General features: G+C 39.2%; 1 protein-coding gene across 3 annotated transcripts; it reads right to left on the reverse strand.

The window, feature by feature from the left end:
* Positions 1-4,788: 4,788 nt before the first annotated feature.
* si:dkey-94l16.4 (transcription factor 20) lies at positions 4,789-18,745 on the reverse strand. Of its 3 annotated transcripts, none has more exons than XM_049013797.1 (6): positions 18,503-18,745; positions 14,006-16,607; positions 10,115-10,208; positions 9,673-9,722; positions 7,883-7,945; positions 4,789-7,189 (listed from the first exon to the last, which is right to left on the reverse strand). In XM_049013797.1, the coding sequence occupies exons 2-5, from the start codon at positions 16,598-16,600 to the stop codon at positions 7,904-7,906; spliced, it is 2,781 nt and encodes a 926-aa protein (XP_048869754.1). In that variant the 5' UTR covers positions 16,601-16,607; positions 18,503-18,745; the 3' UTR covers positions 4,789-7,189; positions 7,883-7,903. The 3 variants fall into 3 exon arrangements, with proteins under 3 accessions (XP_048869754.1, XP_048869755.1, XP_048869756.1); XM_049013798.1 differs by lacking the exon at positions 18,503-18,745 and adding an exon at positions 18,050-18,487; XM_049013799.1 differs by lacking the exon at positions 18,503-18,745 and adding an exon at positions 16,989-17,990.
* Positions 18,746-19,045: the final 300 nt, after the last annotated feature.

Consider the following 19,045-nt stretch of genomic DNA (forward strand, 5'->3'; position numbering starts at 1 on the left):
GGATGCGGTTTGTACCAGCTCGGAACACAGACATTGCCAGTAATTACATCATAAGAGTGTGCTGGAAGCCAGCCAGAAACAGCACATTGATTGTACTATTGCTTCATCGGCCCCCATCCCATCTTTTTGTCTGACAAACTTTAGAGGAGCACGAAGATCACCATTGTAAATTTTTACACGCATAATTATTTATCCTCCTTGAAGAAATTTGCATTGATAGTATTGAATTCTTCAATCTAAGAAGAATGGAGAATCCAGCAACTTCAGGATTCCTCACACAATCTGTGTCTTGATTAATCGCTAAAAGAGCCACAGCTGCCAGATTGTCTCTTGTTTTTAATTAGCGCCTCCGATTTAGACAAAACGCTGAAGCCGGGCATTCAACTGAAAATCCTCAGAGCTGGTCATAGCCCTGGCTTCTGGCACATCAATCACATACAGAGTAGGGTGAAAAACAAGACATGAAAAAAAAGATCTGATTAATTTCCCTCCATGCCTTACCTTACTAATGATGTAAACATTATCCTCTATTCCCTCTGATTCCACATTCATCAAATCCTAAAGCATAGCCGTGGAAAGAGCTGCAAGGTCATTTCTACCTAATTAAGACACAGGATGCAGTAGTACAGGGTTTGTGTGTGTGAGTTTGAGTGTGTGCAAGTCAGTGCGTCCAATCCTAATTCAGCAGTGCATTGGCCACAAGTCATCGAGTGTACGGCAGAACCGTCATTTTGCATTGCTCCTGCTGTGACTTATTAATGAATGCATTTGACGGTAGTGCATGCACAGGGAAAGCAACAAGGACACAGGCCCTCTGAGGATGCTGGGTTTATATTCTGGCTGGGTGTTTAATCCACAGAGTAATGTGTTTCTACAGCAGACAGGCTATACTGGATGATAGTGGTATTATTTTTCATTAAAGATGTCAAATTTGAATCTTATATGGTGCAGTATGAAATGTTGCTAAGTATAGCTAATTGTATGTAAGTATAGTTAATGAAGTGAAACATAAACATTATTAGTGCAGAAATATGGCAGCAACTCTATTTGAAGACAGATCCATGATGTTTACAGCTTTCATCATGTGTCTTGCAACTGGGGCCATTTATTTTACTTTCTTTTCCACTTCATCTGTGATTTTTTTAATCTGTGTATTTAATCTTGAGATTTTCTGATTTACTTCTCATGTTGTATTTATTTAAGTAGCTTTTTGTATCTGCTACATTAGATAACAGTACCAGAGTCATAGTCATTGTGCTCAGTGTTGTTAAAAATTATGAAAAACTGCTGAACATACAAGATCCATCTATCTATTTACTATACTCACTTGTCCAATGCAGGGTCAGGGGTTTCCAGAGCCTGCCCAAGAAACAAGGCAGGAAATCATCCAGGACGGGGTGCCAACCCATCGTAGGGCACATTCACACACCCTCCAGACCTATGGACAATTTGCCAGTTCACCTTAGCGTATTTTGGGAATGTGGGGAAAAAACTCCCTCATACAAGATCCAATCAGTTTTATTTTTCTGACAAACAAGAAGTTTGGACCTCAGCAAAGAAAGGATTATGCTAGAGGTCTATCAGACTATAGGCTAGTGGGATAACTAGAACAAGGGTGGCATGGTGATGCAGTGGTTAGCACTGTTGCCTCACACCTCTGGGACCCGGGTTCAAGTCTCCGCCTGGGTCACGTGTGTGTGGAGTTTGCATGTTCTCCCCATGTCGTCGTGGGGTTTCCTCTGGGTACTCCGGTTTCCCCCCACAGTCCAAAATTTTAGTTGCTAAATTGCATGTGTGAGTGAATGGTGTGTGAGTGTGCCCTGTGAGTGTGCCCTGCGATGGGCTGGCCCCCCATCCTGGGTTCTTCTCTGCCTCCTGCCCATTGCTTCCGGGATAGGCTCCGGACCCCCCGCGACCCAGTAGGATAAGCGGTTTAGAAAATGGATAGATGTCTGGATAACTAGAACACAGCACCTGAAAGGATGACATTAATCCAATTTATCTACTTTAATCTCTCAAATAAACCAACAGAATGAAGTATGTCATCATGCAAGACACACTAAGCCATAAAAACACAGTTAAATGAACAATCAGGACCGAAACCTCACCTCCCAAGGGTCCTTCACACTGTGAATTGATGTTCTTCTCTTGTATAAACCATTATGTTCAAACCATCTGCTCCAAAATTAGCAAAACTGGGGCAATCAATACTGCCTTTTTCCTCAAGTCTTTGTTATTAACGAACAACAAGAACACGCTGAAGACAGCTCATGTAGCTTTGAGGTTACAGTGTGCTGTAATTCTTTTTAAAATTCTGCCAGTAAGTTTAATTGTGAAGTGTTCATAATTCATTAATTATATTCGAACCATTCAAAATGTGTACAAACTACCATTTAGTCTTAACTTGTAAAGAATACGCCTAGTATATTTGGGGAATGCGTGTTTGCACCGATGCCATCTGCGAGTTATTTTTTAATGTGTGTGACAGCATAGGGGTACATTGGATGGGTCATTTCAAATTCCTTTCAAGAGCATCATATTAAAAAAGGCATCATAGCATATTACATATGGATTTTGAAATGCAAATCATACGCTATATAGTATCTGTCCACTTGATTCAAAAGTAATACGAACTCATTTCTCTTTTAACCAGTAAGAGACATCAGAGATGATGCTGGGGTGTATTACTGAGTGCCGTCAGTAACATTCCAAATTATATTAAAAACTAATATTGTAATATTTTAGCCACAAAACGAATTAAGGCGGTTTACGTCTTCTGAAAGGAAATCTGCTAAAAGCTTAACAAAAAACGGTACGTACCCCTATCCAATATTACCCACTTATGTTTCCCCAGATACAAGTGAATATATAACGCATTTTAACATCCTTGCTAATCACATCGCCTTTAAGGACTTTTTAAAAAGTGAATTTTTGCATTAAAAAAGCTTTCAGCATCCAAATAGCTCATTTGAATCCGCGTCATCCCGATGACACACATTTACACAGATTAAACACTAGATGTCTCCAAAAGTATAGTCCACAAACTTTAAACAAATCTGTCCACCACAAGAAATGCAGATGTACCTTTTATTGCGACAAATTCCTTTTTGTGACGGTAACTGTTATTTCACTGGACGCACATGAGGTAGGTAACACAATTAAAGGCGTTAAAATTCATCACCAACGGAGTCAGTCAACAGGGAGCCGTATGTGAAATGAAAGGCATGAAAATGTCCCGCTGAGATTTTGTCAGGTTTCCAGTTTATATTTGGCAGAGTTGTTGTTCTCTAAATAACATGTGTACCTCGCTCTTTTTTCCTGCCCGTTTGGTTCTCACAAGGTTTGTCCGCTACCCCGCGATAAATCTGCCGTATTGGGGCGACGTCCGATGAAAGCAGCGATATTTACTGCCCAAGACGACCTGCAATAACATGGCGGTCACGTGAAGAGCGTCATTACATAGATAAGCTCGAGGGAACCAATCAAGTAACCTAAATGAACTCATTCATCCCGATGTTACAGAGAATGAGGTTACAAAACACACTGCGATCATCGTATCAATGCGACAGTGCGCTAAAATAATCTTCTAATGTATGTTATAAAGTTCCAATTTAATATATTTGAGAAGTATATTAAGAAGCTATACTGAATACAGCAACATTTTACAGCTATTCTTAGGCAAGTCCCCATTTAGAGCATCAAATTTATATACAAAATACAATACAAAACTATACGATCAATATTATATGTTGCACGAAAGGGGTGGACCATATGTGACAGCTACAAAATATATCAATGACATGTTGCTGTGATACGCAATTCTAATATACAAATATCACCTCAGCATACAGTATACGGAAACTATACAAGGAAGCTGTAAACTGTAGCTGTTGCCCAACACTGCAAATAACTCATTCAGGTCTTATGTGCAATGAACTTCTGACCATACCATGTGACTTTGACAGCCAAAGTGTAGTAGTTTGTCCAGTGTAAACTGACGGATTATATGCCAAATCTTTTACAGTAATTTAAAAAAGCAACCATACCTTCAAGCCCAGGAAAACATGCAGAAATCTTGCAGGTCTCCCATAACCCAAGTATGCGTATTCACACATAGATGGCGTAGTTCCTATGAAAGCTTTATAATTCTCAGTGAACGCAATCTTACCGTAAACAGTTAAAAAGAAATTCTAAGCCTGAATGTAATGACACTTGAAAATACTCCTTTTGTTTAAAAATGATCTTCCCAGAAAAAACAAAACACCTGATTTTATTCAAAAACGTTTAATACTGATAAGGCAAACATCAGATTGCAGTGGAGGAACACAAAAATACAAGCTCTAGTGTTCAAAATTTGATATTTGACCTTTAAAAAGGGGCGTTTTCATTGGCTGCATTTTCAGGTATATTTACACTTGCCCAATCACATTCAAAAATAAAAGGGCTGTATTTTGATTGGATATCTGAAGAATTTAAAAACAAAATGTCAAATAATAGTTTTGCACTTCAGATTTGAATAATCCTGAGTATCCAGCGGTGGGTGCATGGGAACAATAAAAGAAAAAATAAATCAATATTCAAACAAATTTTTTTAAATGAGAAGAAATGTAGCCATTTTACACCTTAAAATTTTTCTGGTAAAGACAAAAAAAGCATGTTTGGTGTACTGTTGCTGACTAAAGCTTTTTGACAGGAAAGCAAAGGAAGCTGAACAATACCGAATTTTCTTCAACTAATATCTGATATACTTGGCATCACTGTTTTTCAACACAGACTGACAGCACAGGGTATGAACAGAGTATTTATTATGACAAAATTCATGACAGGAAAAATGACAACAACTGATAGACAATGTAATACTTCTTTCTCCCCCTCATTGTTTTCTCATGAGTGAATCACCCCCGGGCAGGACCAACATGCAACACAGTTTTCGCTCTAAATCCCCATCACAAATAATCAAAAACAAAAAATAATAAACCCCCCAAAGAGGCCTATCCGGTAACACTTAACATTAACAGCCAAGATCCATTCAATTGTCATTCAGAAATACCCAGCACGTTCTCTCTTGGTAGTAATTCAGACACAGCAGAAAGTCTTAAATATGTAATTTTACATAAATATACCGAAGCACCGACATATGCATGAACAGGTCAATACTACAGGCTACCTTTTAGTGATTCCTCCTCTCTTCATAGTTCATTTTAGCAATAAGAGAAACACTGGGACACTACTGCACATATTCAAAATTTGAGTAATAACTGGGTAAATCAATTTAAGTAGTAATCACCATAGAAATGTATTGTCAGTTTTTTTTTTTTTTTAAACTAGCTTCCACTTTGGCACTTCATGTACTGGTCCTCCTGGAAGCATATCTTTTAGCAGGGCTCGACATTAACTTTGCCTGGTTGTGCATGTCAACTACTAATGCAACCACACACACAAGCTGAAAAAACATAGGTTAAAGGAGTGGTTTATTTGCTGTGCACTTAGCTCGTAGACTGATATATTTACCTGTAGGAAAATCAGTACTTATTTAGTAGTTATTTACTAATGAATAGCACATGTCTAACACCAACAGCTACAAATGCTGATGAGATGTGGGATCTATTACAGAATCCTGGGAATGAGAACTATACTGCCATTTAAATACTGCTAAATACCTATAATAAAGCTTTGAAAAACAGAGGGAAGTTAAATGGAAAACAAATGCTAATCTTCCAAATTTCACATCATCGTTACATCTGTGTGCCTGCATGCCACTGACAGCAAGCAGCTGAACAGCAGCTAACAGCAAAAATTTTTAAATGAGGTATTTTCTGCAAAGGCCAGTTTCTAACTATTATCAAATGCTTGTAAACTGCTACTTTCAGTCTTTGAGAGCATTAACAATAAAAATGAAAACACAGAAATCTAAAAAACATCCAAGCAAAACCCCCCTATTGAAGCAGTACTCTCACTAAGAAACCTGAGGTGGTTTAGTGTTAATCTGTCCCAGGTACACATTAATATCGAGCCATGCATTGCAACATCATAGGAGACAGGCTGACACCGTCCATTTAAGTAATTTAATTTCACAAACCCTAAAAGAAGACTTCATAGAACTGATTGTTAAAATTCCAAACACAACTTAAGCAAAAACAGAAGATATGGCAGCTGAAAACCATGTATTCTACAAATGCCCAAAACACTGATGAAGGGATGCGGGCAATTGTAAACAAGGGATATGGCAAGAGCTTGGCAAGCAAATCTGGGGCCTGTGCAGGGAATTATATGTCAGTCGTAATAATTAATGCTTTAAGTGCCTCTTAAAAAGTGCTCTCAGCTACCCCCTTTCACCTTTACAAAGTAGCTATAATAAGCAGTGAGGACAAGAAGTACATTCAAGTGGTGAACATACAAACACACACCAGTCGATGTGTGGAATCGATGAAGAGCTTGCAGAACTTCCTGCAGACCTTTGAAAAGGCAGCTGTCTCGATGACTGAATCAAGGATGGACACTCTAGAGGCAGACATGCACGCACAGGCATGCACGCACACATATGCACGGTCTTGGAAAATAATCTGCAACAGTATTGCCATTCAAAATGAAATAAATGCAGAAAATGCACACGCAAACTGCTCATTCACCAAAAGGAAAAGAATGAAAAAAAATCAGTAGAGTCAAAAGTAAAATATAAATAATCCCCTGAAAACTGCACTTACAAAACTGTAAAAATTATATATCCAGCTGAGGAATTTGAGTATTTTCCCATAAAATTACTTTAAACATGAGACACCATACATGTTCAAATTAAAATGGCAATAAATTACAGTTTAAAGCAATCTTACAATGGATTAGGGCTTAATATACAATAAGTTTATACCTTTTTGAACCAGAAACCAGATTCTGTATTGACAGTTTTAAGCAAAGCTAAGCTACCCATGGTGGTACTATTAAAGGCTTCAGACCAAGAAGAATATACAAATTTAAGAAGACAGGCAGCTGTGAAGATTGCCAGTGGTGTTATAGGTGGAGCCAGTACTTAAAAAAGAGAAACAATTAAGGTTTGTTGGTGTTTGCATTCAACCGAACCCTTGCTTCCAAAAACATTCTAGCATATTTTTCCAGTTTAATCATGTTGTTGGACTGACTAGAGGTGCTTCAGCAGACTGCTGGCAATTCAATCTGCCAGGGAAAGATCTGTGATCTGTTAGGGAAAGAAGCAACCTGTCAAACACTGACATTACTGAAGTCATAAGTGAATTTATTTCAGTTTCCTTAAAAACTACTTGCAATGGTGTAGATCTATAAGTTGACATTTTGGGTTTCCTGTTGTCATCAGGGACAATTACGTATTAGTATCAGGATTACCTTTAGTTTAATGGATGACCAGAAACGGCCCAATTCTAGGCCACTGCAACGGTCATACCACTACCGGTTAGTGCTTGTCAAGATGGACTGCACAAGCACTTCTACCCCATTCTAAAATGACTTTTGGAACGTTTTCCCACTGCATATTAGCGAAAACAAACTATTAAGGTATCACACAAATCATAGCTTACACTATTTTTCAATTTCAGACACTTTTAGTTTGAAATCATGCTGATTTTGATGAACAAAATGGTTTCTGAACTAAAGAAAAAAGTGCCCTGGGACCTCATAGCGCTGCATTGGTTCCTTATTCAAATAATAAACATTTAAAAAATTCCTTGGTTTTCAAGTGCAATTTAATTTGGTAGTAATAATTATATGGCACTTGATTGAGCTGTCCACCATAAATGGATGATATCAATGTGAAATACAGCAAAGGGGGTCTTTTTTATTCTTCCTGTGATTTCCGTCTATTTCTCTTTGGTAACAGAAGAGGAATGAACATGTAGTTACAAAAGAAAACTCAAACCTTGCATAGCATCTTCTCCCGTCATCTGCTCTCCTGTTTACAGGATCCTTTGAATGATTTATTCTGGACAATTAAGGGGATACATCAGGATTATTCCCTGGCACCATACAAATGACATCTGAGCAACATTTGCTTCAAACTCCAAAATGTTTTTTTTTTTAATACCACTTTCTGAACTGAAACCATTTGAACATTTATTCAATGTCCCACACAAAAAAAAACCAACACACACATACACACCCCTATATCCCAGTTACAACATGCACCCAATGCATACCTGAAATTAATGAGTCTTACTACTAGGGGTGGCGAAAAAAATACTGTTTTTGATTAATCATGATCCAGGTTTACAATTCGATCAATTCACAAAATTGCAACATTGATCTAGTTCATTTATGCCTTTCCCCTGTGAAAATACATTACCAGCCAAAAGTTTTTACACAAACTGAACATTAAAAATACACGGAATATTCTTTGCTAAACATTACAAGTAAGTTTACCAATTCTTCAAGGGACTTTAAGTACTGGTAACTAGTGCATTTAAAGGACAGTTGAGAATTTAACTATGCCATCACCACACAACCAGCCAATAGGATGTAAGATACAATTTCAATGTTATGAAAACTTGCTTTATTTGACATATTTTCATTTATACTTATTCACTAAACTTTCAAATGTTTATAAAGAATTTAAAAAAAATCTGCAGTTCACGAAGTAGATGGAAAAGAGGTAAAAACCTGTGGTGTGTAAAAACCTTTAGCTAGTGGCGTATTTCCACTGAATTTTACTTGTATCGGTCCTCTTATTGTATAGAAAGTGCTACTTTCTCTCTCGCCTAAAGGGGCTGGGTTGTAAAAGTATTAGCAAATCGCCACGCGCCTTGTCAGTCACGGTAGTGCAGTACTCGGAGCATGTGAATGCAAACAAGTCAAGGGCTTTATTGTCAAACCAGTCATATTCAATGCACTGCTAAAATCACACAAAGGAAACAATGTAGAGAGAAAACATACTGGATGTGAGCTGCTGTCAGTTATGAGAATGTTGTTAATTACCTGTTTCTTCAAACATTGGGGGTAAGTGAAAGTGACAAAGTCTGCATGCATGTATTTATTTATAGCTGGGTATAAGAACTGCAGAGGACAGAATATTTCAGTGTATGAAATGGGTGAGTACAAGATTTTAAGCTTATATATTGTCATCTTATTTTTGTGATAATGGTATTTTAAGTTGCTTTGTTTTGCAATGTTAACGTTACAGTGCTGTGCCTGTAGTCATTCTATATACAACAAATCTGGTTTGACTGCACATTAGAGAATCTGCCAAACAAATTTAACAGAATCAAAACTCAATCTAATTGGGCACTTGTGAATGAAAATTTAATTGAATTGTGAGGTCAGGGACGATTCAGCCCTAAACAATAACGGTATGTTCCTGAAATAGGATTTTGGTAAACAAGCCTTTGGCCTTTCTTTAGTGGTTTTCACAACTTGTTTATAGTGACTCTGCATTTGTAAAGTTGTGTTCCATTTAGAGCTTTTTAAACATCTCTCCAAGTACGTAAAGCTGCTACAGTACTCAGCATTTCATTTTACATTCCTATCGGATTGAATCGGAAACAAATCGAATCATTAGCTTGTGAAATCAGAATCGAATCAGGGCATCTGTGCCACTGCAAATTATTTTGCAATGATTTAAGTTTAAATAAAACCACAAATATGGGGGGGAGGGATAACTGGGGGAAAAGTGAAGACAAATATAGCAAGCTATTGAAGCGGCAAAAATGACATTACCTTGTGCTTTGTGCATTTCATTGAGAAGTTTTCTTCGTTTAGCACACAATCTGCAAAAAATATGAATGAAGAGCACCACCATGATTCAAACAAGAGAACAATTTTCACCACATATTTGGCAGCAAGACAGATTGCCCCACGCTTGAAAAGGAACAGACTGGCACAAAAAAAGGCACTGCAAAGAGCACATATCATGAATATTACATAGCAAAAGACCAGTTAAAGAATGCACTACAAGAGAAACATTTTTAAAACACTCCATGAAAGCAGATAAAGCATGAGAACCTTATCAGGCATGCTTTTCTATTCACCGATCAGCTGCCGGAAAAGTAGTCAGTTAAGCATCACAATAAATCTCCTGAAAAGTCTGACTGCACCACATCCAGTAAATATGACAAACTCGCATGTATGCAGACAGGCAGCCCTTTGGGGCCCCACTCACCAGAATGCAATGCACAAGTGTAATGATACTTATTGGGACAGCCCTTGAAGACACAGCCCAAGGTGGCACCTCTGTTTTGACAAGTGGAGCAAACCTGAGGACAGAGACAAACCATGTTACTAAAAGACATACATAGTGATGACTAACTGATATTTAAACATTGGTTTCTCATTTGGCAATACTGCAAACACTTGATTAAAATTAGAGATGCACTGATCTGAAATCTGGATCAGTATCAATGCCGATCCAGACCTATTTGACGGATCGGGTATTGGCCATACATGACTGATCCACGTCTGGAACTTATTTTGTTTTTAGCTGTCTTTAAAAAGATGGTTCCTATTTCGTGTTAAATCTGTTAGTTCAATCAATCACACAACAGCTCTGTTCCATTTTAGGTGTTTTTTGCGGCACTCAAGCTGAGCGCCAACGCTTCCACTCAGTTTCTTCGCTACTCAATGGAGGCGAGTGCAGTGACATCATCCACATATCCCTCGCAGTAGGGTGAGCATAAGAAAATCAGATGAGAGGGTGATGATCTGCAAGTATTGTACGTTTTTAACAGCAACTAGTAGTACAGCAATTTGCAATATTTGTAAAAACTGTTTGCAAAAAGTTTAGCGGAAAATCCCACTAAACAAAGCATACATGATTAGAACTGCAGCTATTGACCATTTTAGGAATTGAGTATTCCATTGATTATTCCATCAATTAATTGAATAAGAAGTACTTTTGGCTTATTAAACAGCAAGTTACTATTCAGAAGAGGAAAAAAGACAGTTCTCTTCAACTCACTGGTTTCCTTTATATAAACATTCTTAATGGTTAAATGGCATAATTGACATGTCAAAAGTTCCTATTTTTGCATGCAGTATGCTAAAACTACCTTAAAAATTAAGGAATGTTAAACTTTCAAACCTTTTGAAACCATTTTCAATCAAAATAATGTACATATAATATTGTATCGTGTTTCATAAAAGGTTGCCAGCCAAATTATGCCTCCCGGTTTATTCACTTGTAGAATAAGCACCCACCTCTCAAAAGTGTCCAGTGATCAAAAATCATTATTATTCTTTATCCACAAAAGCTCAATTGTGCAAACATTGTAAAAATTGCCACTATATTTGTCCCTAAAGTGCAAGGTTTGAATGGGACATAAAATAGAACTTCTGCTTGTCCATTTATTTCAATGATCTTCTAAGTAATTCAACATGAGGAAGACGAAATAATGTGAGGAAAAAAAGCACTTTTTTGAGCACCCTTTACAAATGCAGCACTTTAAAAGCACATGTAAAAAATACAGAGACACTTTACTGCGATGCATTTGTTTGGAATATAAAACTACCACAAAATAATTTAAGCTATTTTGCCATAAATTCATTAGCATATTGATACTGAACCATGCGACCCAAGGAGAGCTGTAAACTGGTATTTTAAATCAGGTGTATTAACATTGCGGCAAACTAATCATGAAGGTGTTGGTAACCAGAACATCTTAATATGTAACGTTACCCTCCGTCAATAATGGAAACGTCAGCCTCGATCGCTACCTTTGGTCATAACAATTATAATAAACATTAGCAGCTAATGCTGAGAACATATAAAACCAAAATAATATTTTGTATATTAAAATGACAGCTAATTAAATGCTTTTTTTTAAATCTCTTATTTTATCAACACAACGCTTAAAGTACTTGGTTAGCAATGAAAATAAATGCGATTCTGTGCCTTGAATGTCAATCTTTGGAACTATTCACTGTCTCCATGACCCAGAAATTTTTTACAATGGGTCCCAACAAGACTGTTTTTTCTACCACACTGTGCAACAGTAATAACCCTCGGTGAACCCTCAGCAGTGCCTAGTAGTGTAGATTAAAATACGCATTGAAGCAAAGAATTTGCATGGAGGATTTTTTGTGATCGAGTCATTTGAGTTACTTGAATTATTGCAGCTCTACACGCGATTGTGTGACACAAGAAATATGAAAAAAAAAGCAATGAATGATTTGGGAGTCGCTAGCTTGGGCTGCTCTGTGTACTCGCTACAGCTTATTCTGCTATTGCAATGAAGTGTAAGTGAAGGTGTTGCCAGTGGTAAAAAAAAAAAAAAAAAAAAAAGTGTTGCATCATACTGAATTGCAAATGCCACAAAAATGCTTAAAACAAGATGTACAAATGAGGTGGAACAGTACATTATGAATGTTTCAAGTAGCCTAAAGACTTTGGCATACATCTGTATTTACCATTTAAAAAATTTTAATAGAAAATATCAACATTTATATGTGCAATTATGATAAAAATATTAAAAGTAAAAAGAGCTCTTGTATCGGAATCAGATAGGAACTGAAAAAATGTTGATCGGCCCATCCCTAATTAAAATGTTTTCCAGTACAGAATTTCATATATAAAATGGTCAGACATATGACAAAGGGTAAGCAAAACTACAGACTGACAAGGAAGATATGGGTTACACAAGGACTCACTTTCAATGTAAAATTTCACAACCCTTACTCTGTGCCACCTCTCCATGGTTCTGTTGCAACTTGAAGGATAAAGACCCTTATTCAGAGCTAGAATCTTTACTACTGTCAACTGCATCAAGTGCCAGGATGAATGTGTTTTCACATGCAGGCACATTTTTATATGCTTCATCATTTAGTTATGGAACCAAGCTTACAGAATTAGCAGACTGAAAAGATCAAAAGAAAATCCCTACTGACTGATTTTAATCCTACTTATATGGAATGCAAGGTACATCATTTTCTTTAACTTGAAAGGAACGCCTTTTTAATTTTGAATAAAATAAAGCAATTAGCTCTCTGACAAGAGTCAAGGACTATCATACATAAGTTTCTTTGTCTGTAATAATCACCATAGGTCTCAATCATTGTAAACAAGATGAACTACGTCTAGCATGAAGTGGTGAACTTCAGTCACACAGCAACAGGTGGGGTAGGTTTTGGTTCCAACTTAACTCTTAATTGCTTCACTGTTGGATTTCAAGAGAACACTGCCCAAAATCATGTTTCTTCACATGAAAATATGTGCTAATTCAAAAAGCTGAAAAGCCTGAAAACACATTCCACATGCCAGTGCGCCAAACCTAGCCTACCAGCATCCCCAGGGTGCCATGATGACCACTATGACATAAAAATAAAACAAAAACACTATTCAAATCTGGGGAAATGAAAACAAGCACACCAACTACAGATTTATACAGCACAGTCTCTTGAGAATACGTGCAAGCATGTTTACATACAAGGTCTGATGCTTGTATTTGTGTCCATAAACCGCAAAGGTTTAAAGTATAATCAAAACATAAGAACCAGGGTCGCTTCATTTTTAAGAGCCTGGAATTCTAATACAGGCGAAACACACACACACACACACAGACCTGGTGGGATCTACCAAGTCATCAAGTTTTCTATGCATAATATTTAACACGTTTTTTTTTCCCTGTCACTTGGCAAATAAATGTGCATGGCAACACAAAGCACAAGAAAGTAGCAATACACTTCTCTAGAAGAGGAGCTTAACTTGGCAGCTATAATGCACACTTATCCTCATCCAATTTTTTGAATAAGCACTATTTTAAAATATGCATTATCCAGGTTCAAACAACTGATATAATTACTGAAGGTTCAAAACATACTTACTGTGTACAACAGCATTGCCTGTTCTTATTTTACTTGCCAAGTTGGATAAGCGAAACACAGGCCGGAAACCTGAAGAGTTTTGCTTTTATTATACACCCTAAAAGGGTGTGTTATAAATTAAATAAAAGTTTTAAGTAAGGGTAATACTAAAATCAGTCCACAACACCCAGATATGGGGGAACAAACCTGAAATTCTGGCAACTTTGTGGTGACCGGTATATAATTAAAATCTCACCGTCTCCTGTGCCAGCCTTACAGCCTCTTCCAGTCCATAAAGCTTTCCTTTCACCAGATAGACACCTGCTGACCATACGCTGCAATCTTCATGAACCCAATATTCTCTGGTGTCCAAGGAAACCACAGTGGGGCTGCACCAATCGCCAGCAGCCAACTCAATCCGTGGCCTCTTGGCCGAAGGACTTTGCAAGTCATTGTTGTCATTAGCCCACCTGCGGCAAGTCTCGAGGACATCATGCCGACTCGGCCTGTGATTAGGTCTCTGGGGCCAGTTGCGCCCGCCTTGGGCAAGCTTTCTTCGGCACATGCTGGAAGAGGAGTCAGAGTCACTAGAATCAACCTCTTCCTTTAGGTCCTGCTGACTAATCAGAGGCTTAGGGGTAGGTTTGTGGCCCTCAGAGTAGTAAGGCCCATGAAGATCCCCAAGGTCTAGGGCATTGGCTGACCCACCGCATAAACAGCAGACCAAAGAGTTCTGCCATTTGCTTTCAGCGCTAACACGACCTAGTTGCAAACAAGAGGTCGCTGGAACCATGCCGGAAATAAACCTGGAAGACACCTGCTGCTGTCCTTTTCTTAATCTTGCATTCTCCTCTTCAGCATAGTTGATAACTGTGCATGTAGAATATTCCTTGACCTCCATACGTATAAATGGGGAGAAGGTGTCCGCTTTAACATCCCTTTTCTCATCCTTGTAATTCACATACTTAAGCTTGATTTCTGGCTCCTGTGGTGAAAACAAGGAGGATTGTCCAGCTTTGTATTTTTTACGCTTTCGTTTGGTGATATGGGCTTTTCTAGTAGTAGGTATAGGCTTGTTGGCCACTGAAACCCTGTGCTGCTTTTCTGAACTTGAATATATTTCTGGCATGGCCAATTTTCCCCTAGCCCTTGTAGAACGCTTGGGTCGTGACCTGTTGACTTGGTCCTTTTCTGTGTCCTCGTGGTTTACTGGTACTGGATATGTGGTGCTATATAAAGCTTTGAAGGTGCTTAAGTTTTCTGAGTCTGAGGTAGAAGTTTTACTTTTGTCTGTGTCAGTGTTATCAGTGTTAATATTCGGCAAGACTGTCATCTTTAAATTGGGCTCTTGTTCTAAACCAGATGCATTCCCTGGTGAATCCTGGTTTTGGAGGACCTCTACATTTATGGGGCGAGTTTGAGAACTGCAGCATTTTTTATTGGAATGTAAATTAGTTGTCACTTTATACCTAGAAGGTGTAATGTTCTGGACAATGGCCTCTAAGCGAGTTCCCCTCCGGGAACGGGGAGGAAGTTTCTTCCTCAGCGTAGTCCTCTCTTGCGCAGGTACACTCCCATTGAGAATAGAGTCATCAGGCACCAAAATGCTATTTTCCTGGACCTCACACAACCTGCCCCTACTTTTCAACAGATCACCATCTAGATCAGATAGTGGCCTGCAATGTTCTGGCACATCTGCTGGCAGTATTTGTATTCCATTGCTGGTGATGGGCATTTCAACAACATCACTGTCACCAAAACTCCTCTGAAGAGGACTTCCGTCTTCCACAGTTGCAACTGGAAATTCAGTTACAGAAAGATCACCAGATCCCTCCTCTCCTGCAATGGCAGAGGCATTATCTGTAAAATTCTCACTAGTGGGAGAGCTTAGTGTTTGTGGCAAAACAAAAACATCTTCTGTTTCATCCAATGAGGTAGCAGGGGGTGACAAAGGATCTTCTAAAGGGCTAACATATTCCCCATTTCTATTACATGTGTTCCTTGAAAGAGTGCTGTCAAGCAAATCCACTGGCTCCTTAGTTCTTGAAATCAAGGAAACCATTTCAGAGTCACACTTTTTGATCTCTGCCATTATGTCTGTAATGCAGCTCTCTGTGGACTTTTCCTTGCATGAGCCATGACTTAAGAAGCTGTTGCCCATGCCATTCAGCAGACAGCCATCCTTTGCCTCAGAATGCATACATTCCGAGGTTCCATCTCCAAGTCCAGGTTCAAGTTTCTCCATACCCATAGGATGGGCATCTTTGTTCCCATTTATCTCAAGAGCTTGCTGCATAAAACGAGCTCCACCTACACTCTCGATTAACTGAGCCTGAGCGCTGGTCTCAAACAACTCAGACTGTGATGACATGACAGGCTTAGCAGCATGCGGCAGGATGCATTGGTCAATGTCGACACAAAGACCCCTTCTACCAGCCTCATTCGCCAGAGCATCTGCTTCATGAGGAGGGGAGTGTCCGGAAATTTTTCTGTTTATGGAGGGAACCCCACAAACAGGGGGTAGCTGCGAGAGGGAGCTGGGGGGGGAGAAGACATGAGACCTGCTCACATACGAGAGAGTGACTGTTGCATTAGAAAAAGTATCGTTTGGTTGAATCTGTTGACTGGGCTGAGACATGTGGTCAGATTCGTTCTCAGAGTACACAAGTCCTCTGCTGTTCCCGGAACCAATGTTGTGCCAGGTGGGCTTCTTTACCACACGTAGGGCTTCCATGGAAGTGCTTTTGAGAAGACTGTCTTCGCCTTTCCTTGTCAGGTTTAAGGCGGAGGGTAAGCTGCACGTTGAAAGGTCTTGAGGGAGTAAACCATCTGACTGTGGTGGAGGTTCCATGTCAAATCTGAAACAATCATAACGAGAAAGCGTCAAGAAAACATTGTCATTGTCAGTGCTCGATTGAACAGGGAAAATCAAACATTTGATGAATCCTTGTTTTGTAATGTATTGTGCCTCTGAAAATATACACAATAGATCACCACCCACACTTACTGACTGGTTTACATAAAGCTATTTATTTTCCTGTGGCTAAAAAAAAAGAAAAATAACTCTTTATATTGTTTGCCAATGGGAACATGTGAGAAGTAACCACTCCCCAGGCACTTCCAGCATACAAGACATTTTAAATTGCCATATCAAGCAATTACTTACATTTGTCTATATGTCTATAACCTAGAACAGGAGCCAGAGTGTTTGCAGTTACATTTGTATATGATGTATTTACCTCTCCCGCCTCCAATCTTCATTTATCCCTTGATTTATACATTGATTTCGCAACAGCAAATCAAGTACATAGTACAATTTCAAGGCCTTTCTTGTAACTTAATAAAAACAGAATAATTCCTATAAAAAGACCAAATTTGCAAAAATGGTGTTGCAACATATTTCCATAATCTTCTGAAAGAGATTTACGATTTTTACTCAACCAGACATGCCAACAGTACAAAATTCCATACACATTTCTACTCAAAAATTACTTCCGTCACTCATTTCTTAATATTACTTCAAAAATTTAAAGCAACTTTAGATGTGTGTTTCTTCATACCCCTGGCTGCCATTAACATATCAAACCGCTTCTAAGTCAAACCCGGCTATTTCCTGATTTTCCAAGCCACGTTTTCAGCCAGTAATTTCTACTTTAAGTAGCTATATTTATATTATACTTTCATTTGCCATCATTTTCTTCAACAAAAAAACCCACAGCAGAGCGAATTAAAAACGGGCTTCAGCGCAACATTTTGTAAAAGAACAAGAGTTTGAATGTTTAATGGACTTCTTGGTAAAAAAAGTTTCATTAAATTAGACACAAGAGACCGATGTAGCTCCCCGAACGCCAAAGTTTGTTCGTGGGCAATTGATAAGAAGCGGGCTGTTTATCTTATTTTCTGGATATAAAAATATTAACATCTGTAACGCGGAGACGCAGCTAGTTATAACGTCTAGATAAGTGAAATGTGACTAAATACCGCACCTTCTGGGTGAAGTTACTTACTAGCGAAAGTAAGGAGATATTTAACCACCCAGCTCCTGGTTAATTTCGTTACAGTCGGCGGCACTGATAACCTGATCAGTATCGCTAACTAATAGTCTGTACTATAACCAGATATTTCATTTAACTCGAAAGCATAACCAATTAGCCGATTTCTCGCTTAGAAACGTGGTCGGCCTTTTTAACGCACGCCTGCGAGCGTAAACGCGTTTACCGGGACCATGCAGCCGTGTCGGTTAACTAACAAGTTACGAGACCCTGGGCCGACAGCCGAAGAAGTGACAGGAGCCGCTTACCGCACGTCTTTCAGCCGCCACACAATAAATACTTTCAAGCCAAGACAAACATGTCCGTTTACTCAAGGGCTGCTTCACATCCACCCCAAATCAGCTTCGTCACCGGACTGCAACGAGGTTAAACGACGGTTGTGTAATTTTCCTTCTCGGGCTGACTAGTTAGGAGAGGCGGCTAGCTTAGCAGGCAGTATATGAATTGTTGCTGTTAGCTTCCCGGCTATCCAGACATAAAAGAAAAAAAGAGCCATCGTGCCCTGAAGTGGAGATCACAGACATGGGTAGGGGGAAATCCCCTCACACTACGGAAGGTGAGCTGACAGATCAAATGCCTGCCCCGCTATCTCGGTTCACGATCTCTCTCTTTGGCTGCTCCGGTCGCGGATCCACGCCTAGGCCTTTCGCAGCTGAAACAAAAGAAGCCATGTAATGTATTGCGTTGGGCTAGAAACTTACCGAAACGAGAAGAGGTCCGGGGGAGGGGGTGGGCTCTAAAACGCACTATTTAACCAGGAACCTGCGGCACTCCACATCTCGTTCGAAGTCCCGCGTGCTCCTGCCAACCCACACAACAACGCCGGACGTCTAGCAAGCCGCTGGCTCTGGCGAGGGGACTCGATGACGGGACGAAAGAGAGCACGCTTTAAACACCGTCCGCGCAAGCCGAGCGCGAGCCGCACTTCAAGAACGGGGCTAGTCAGCTGGTAGCCAAAGTGAGGCATCATGGGAGACGCGGAGGGGAGGGGCGGGGCGCCCGGCGAGAGACACCAATAGGCGTCGGCCGAATGCGGGCCTCCGAGGTATTGCGTGTAATCTGCATAGGTTAAACGCCTATGGGGAAACAGCTATATGTAGAAAATATTACAAACCGACGAAAATATAGCATAAAAATTCCAGTGAATGACAGAGAACTGAATAATTTCACGCATTTTTTTGTAAATATTTTCTTTATTGCTAATCGATAAACATATGTGTGTACTGTCTGTGGGACAGTACATA

This window comes from Brienomyrus brachyistius, chromosome 5 (genome assembly GCF_023856365.1).
Source record: "Brienomyrus brachyistius isolate T26 chromosome 5, BBRACH_0.4, whole genome shotgun sequence".
NCBI classification, from domain to species: Eukaryota; Metazoa; Chordata; class Actinopteri; order Osteoglossiformes; family Mormyridae; genus Brienomyrus; species Brienomyrus brachyistius.

Coding starts and splice junctions, on each gene's coding strand:
- si:dkey-94l16.4 (XM_049013797.1), bottom strand. CDS start 16,600: ATGGAACCTCCACCACAGTCAGATGGTTTACTCCCTCAAGACCTTTCA. Junction 10,209..14,005: donor TAAGGCTGGCACAGGAGACG/GTGAGATTTTAA, acceptor CTCTGTCCTCAG/GTTTGCTCCACTTGTCAAAA. Junction 9,723..10,114: donor CACTTGTGCATTGCATTCTG/GTGAGTGGGGCC, acceptor TATTTTTTGCAG/ATTGTGTGCTAAACGAAGAA.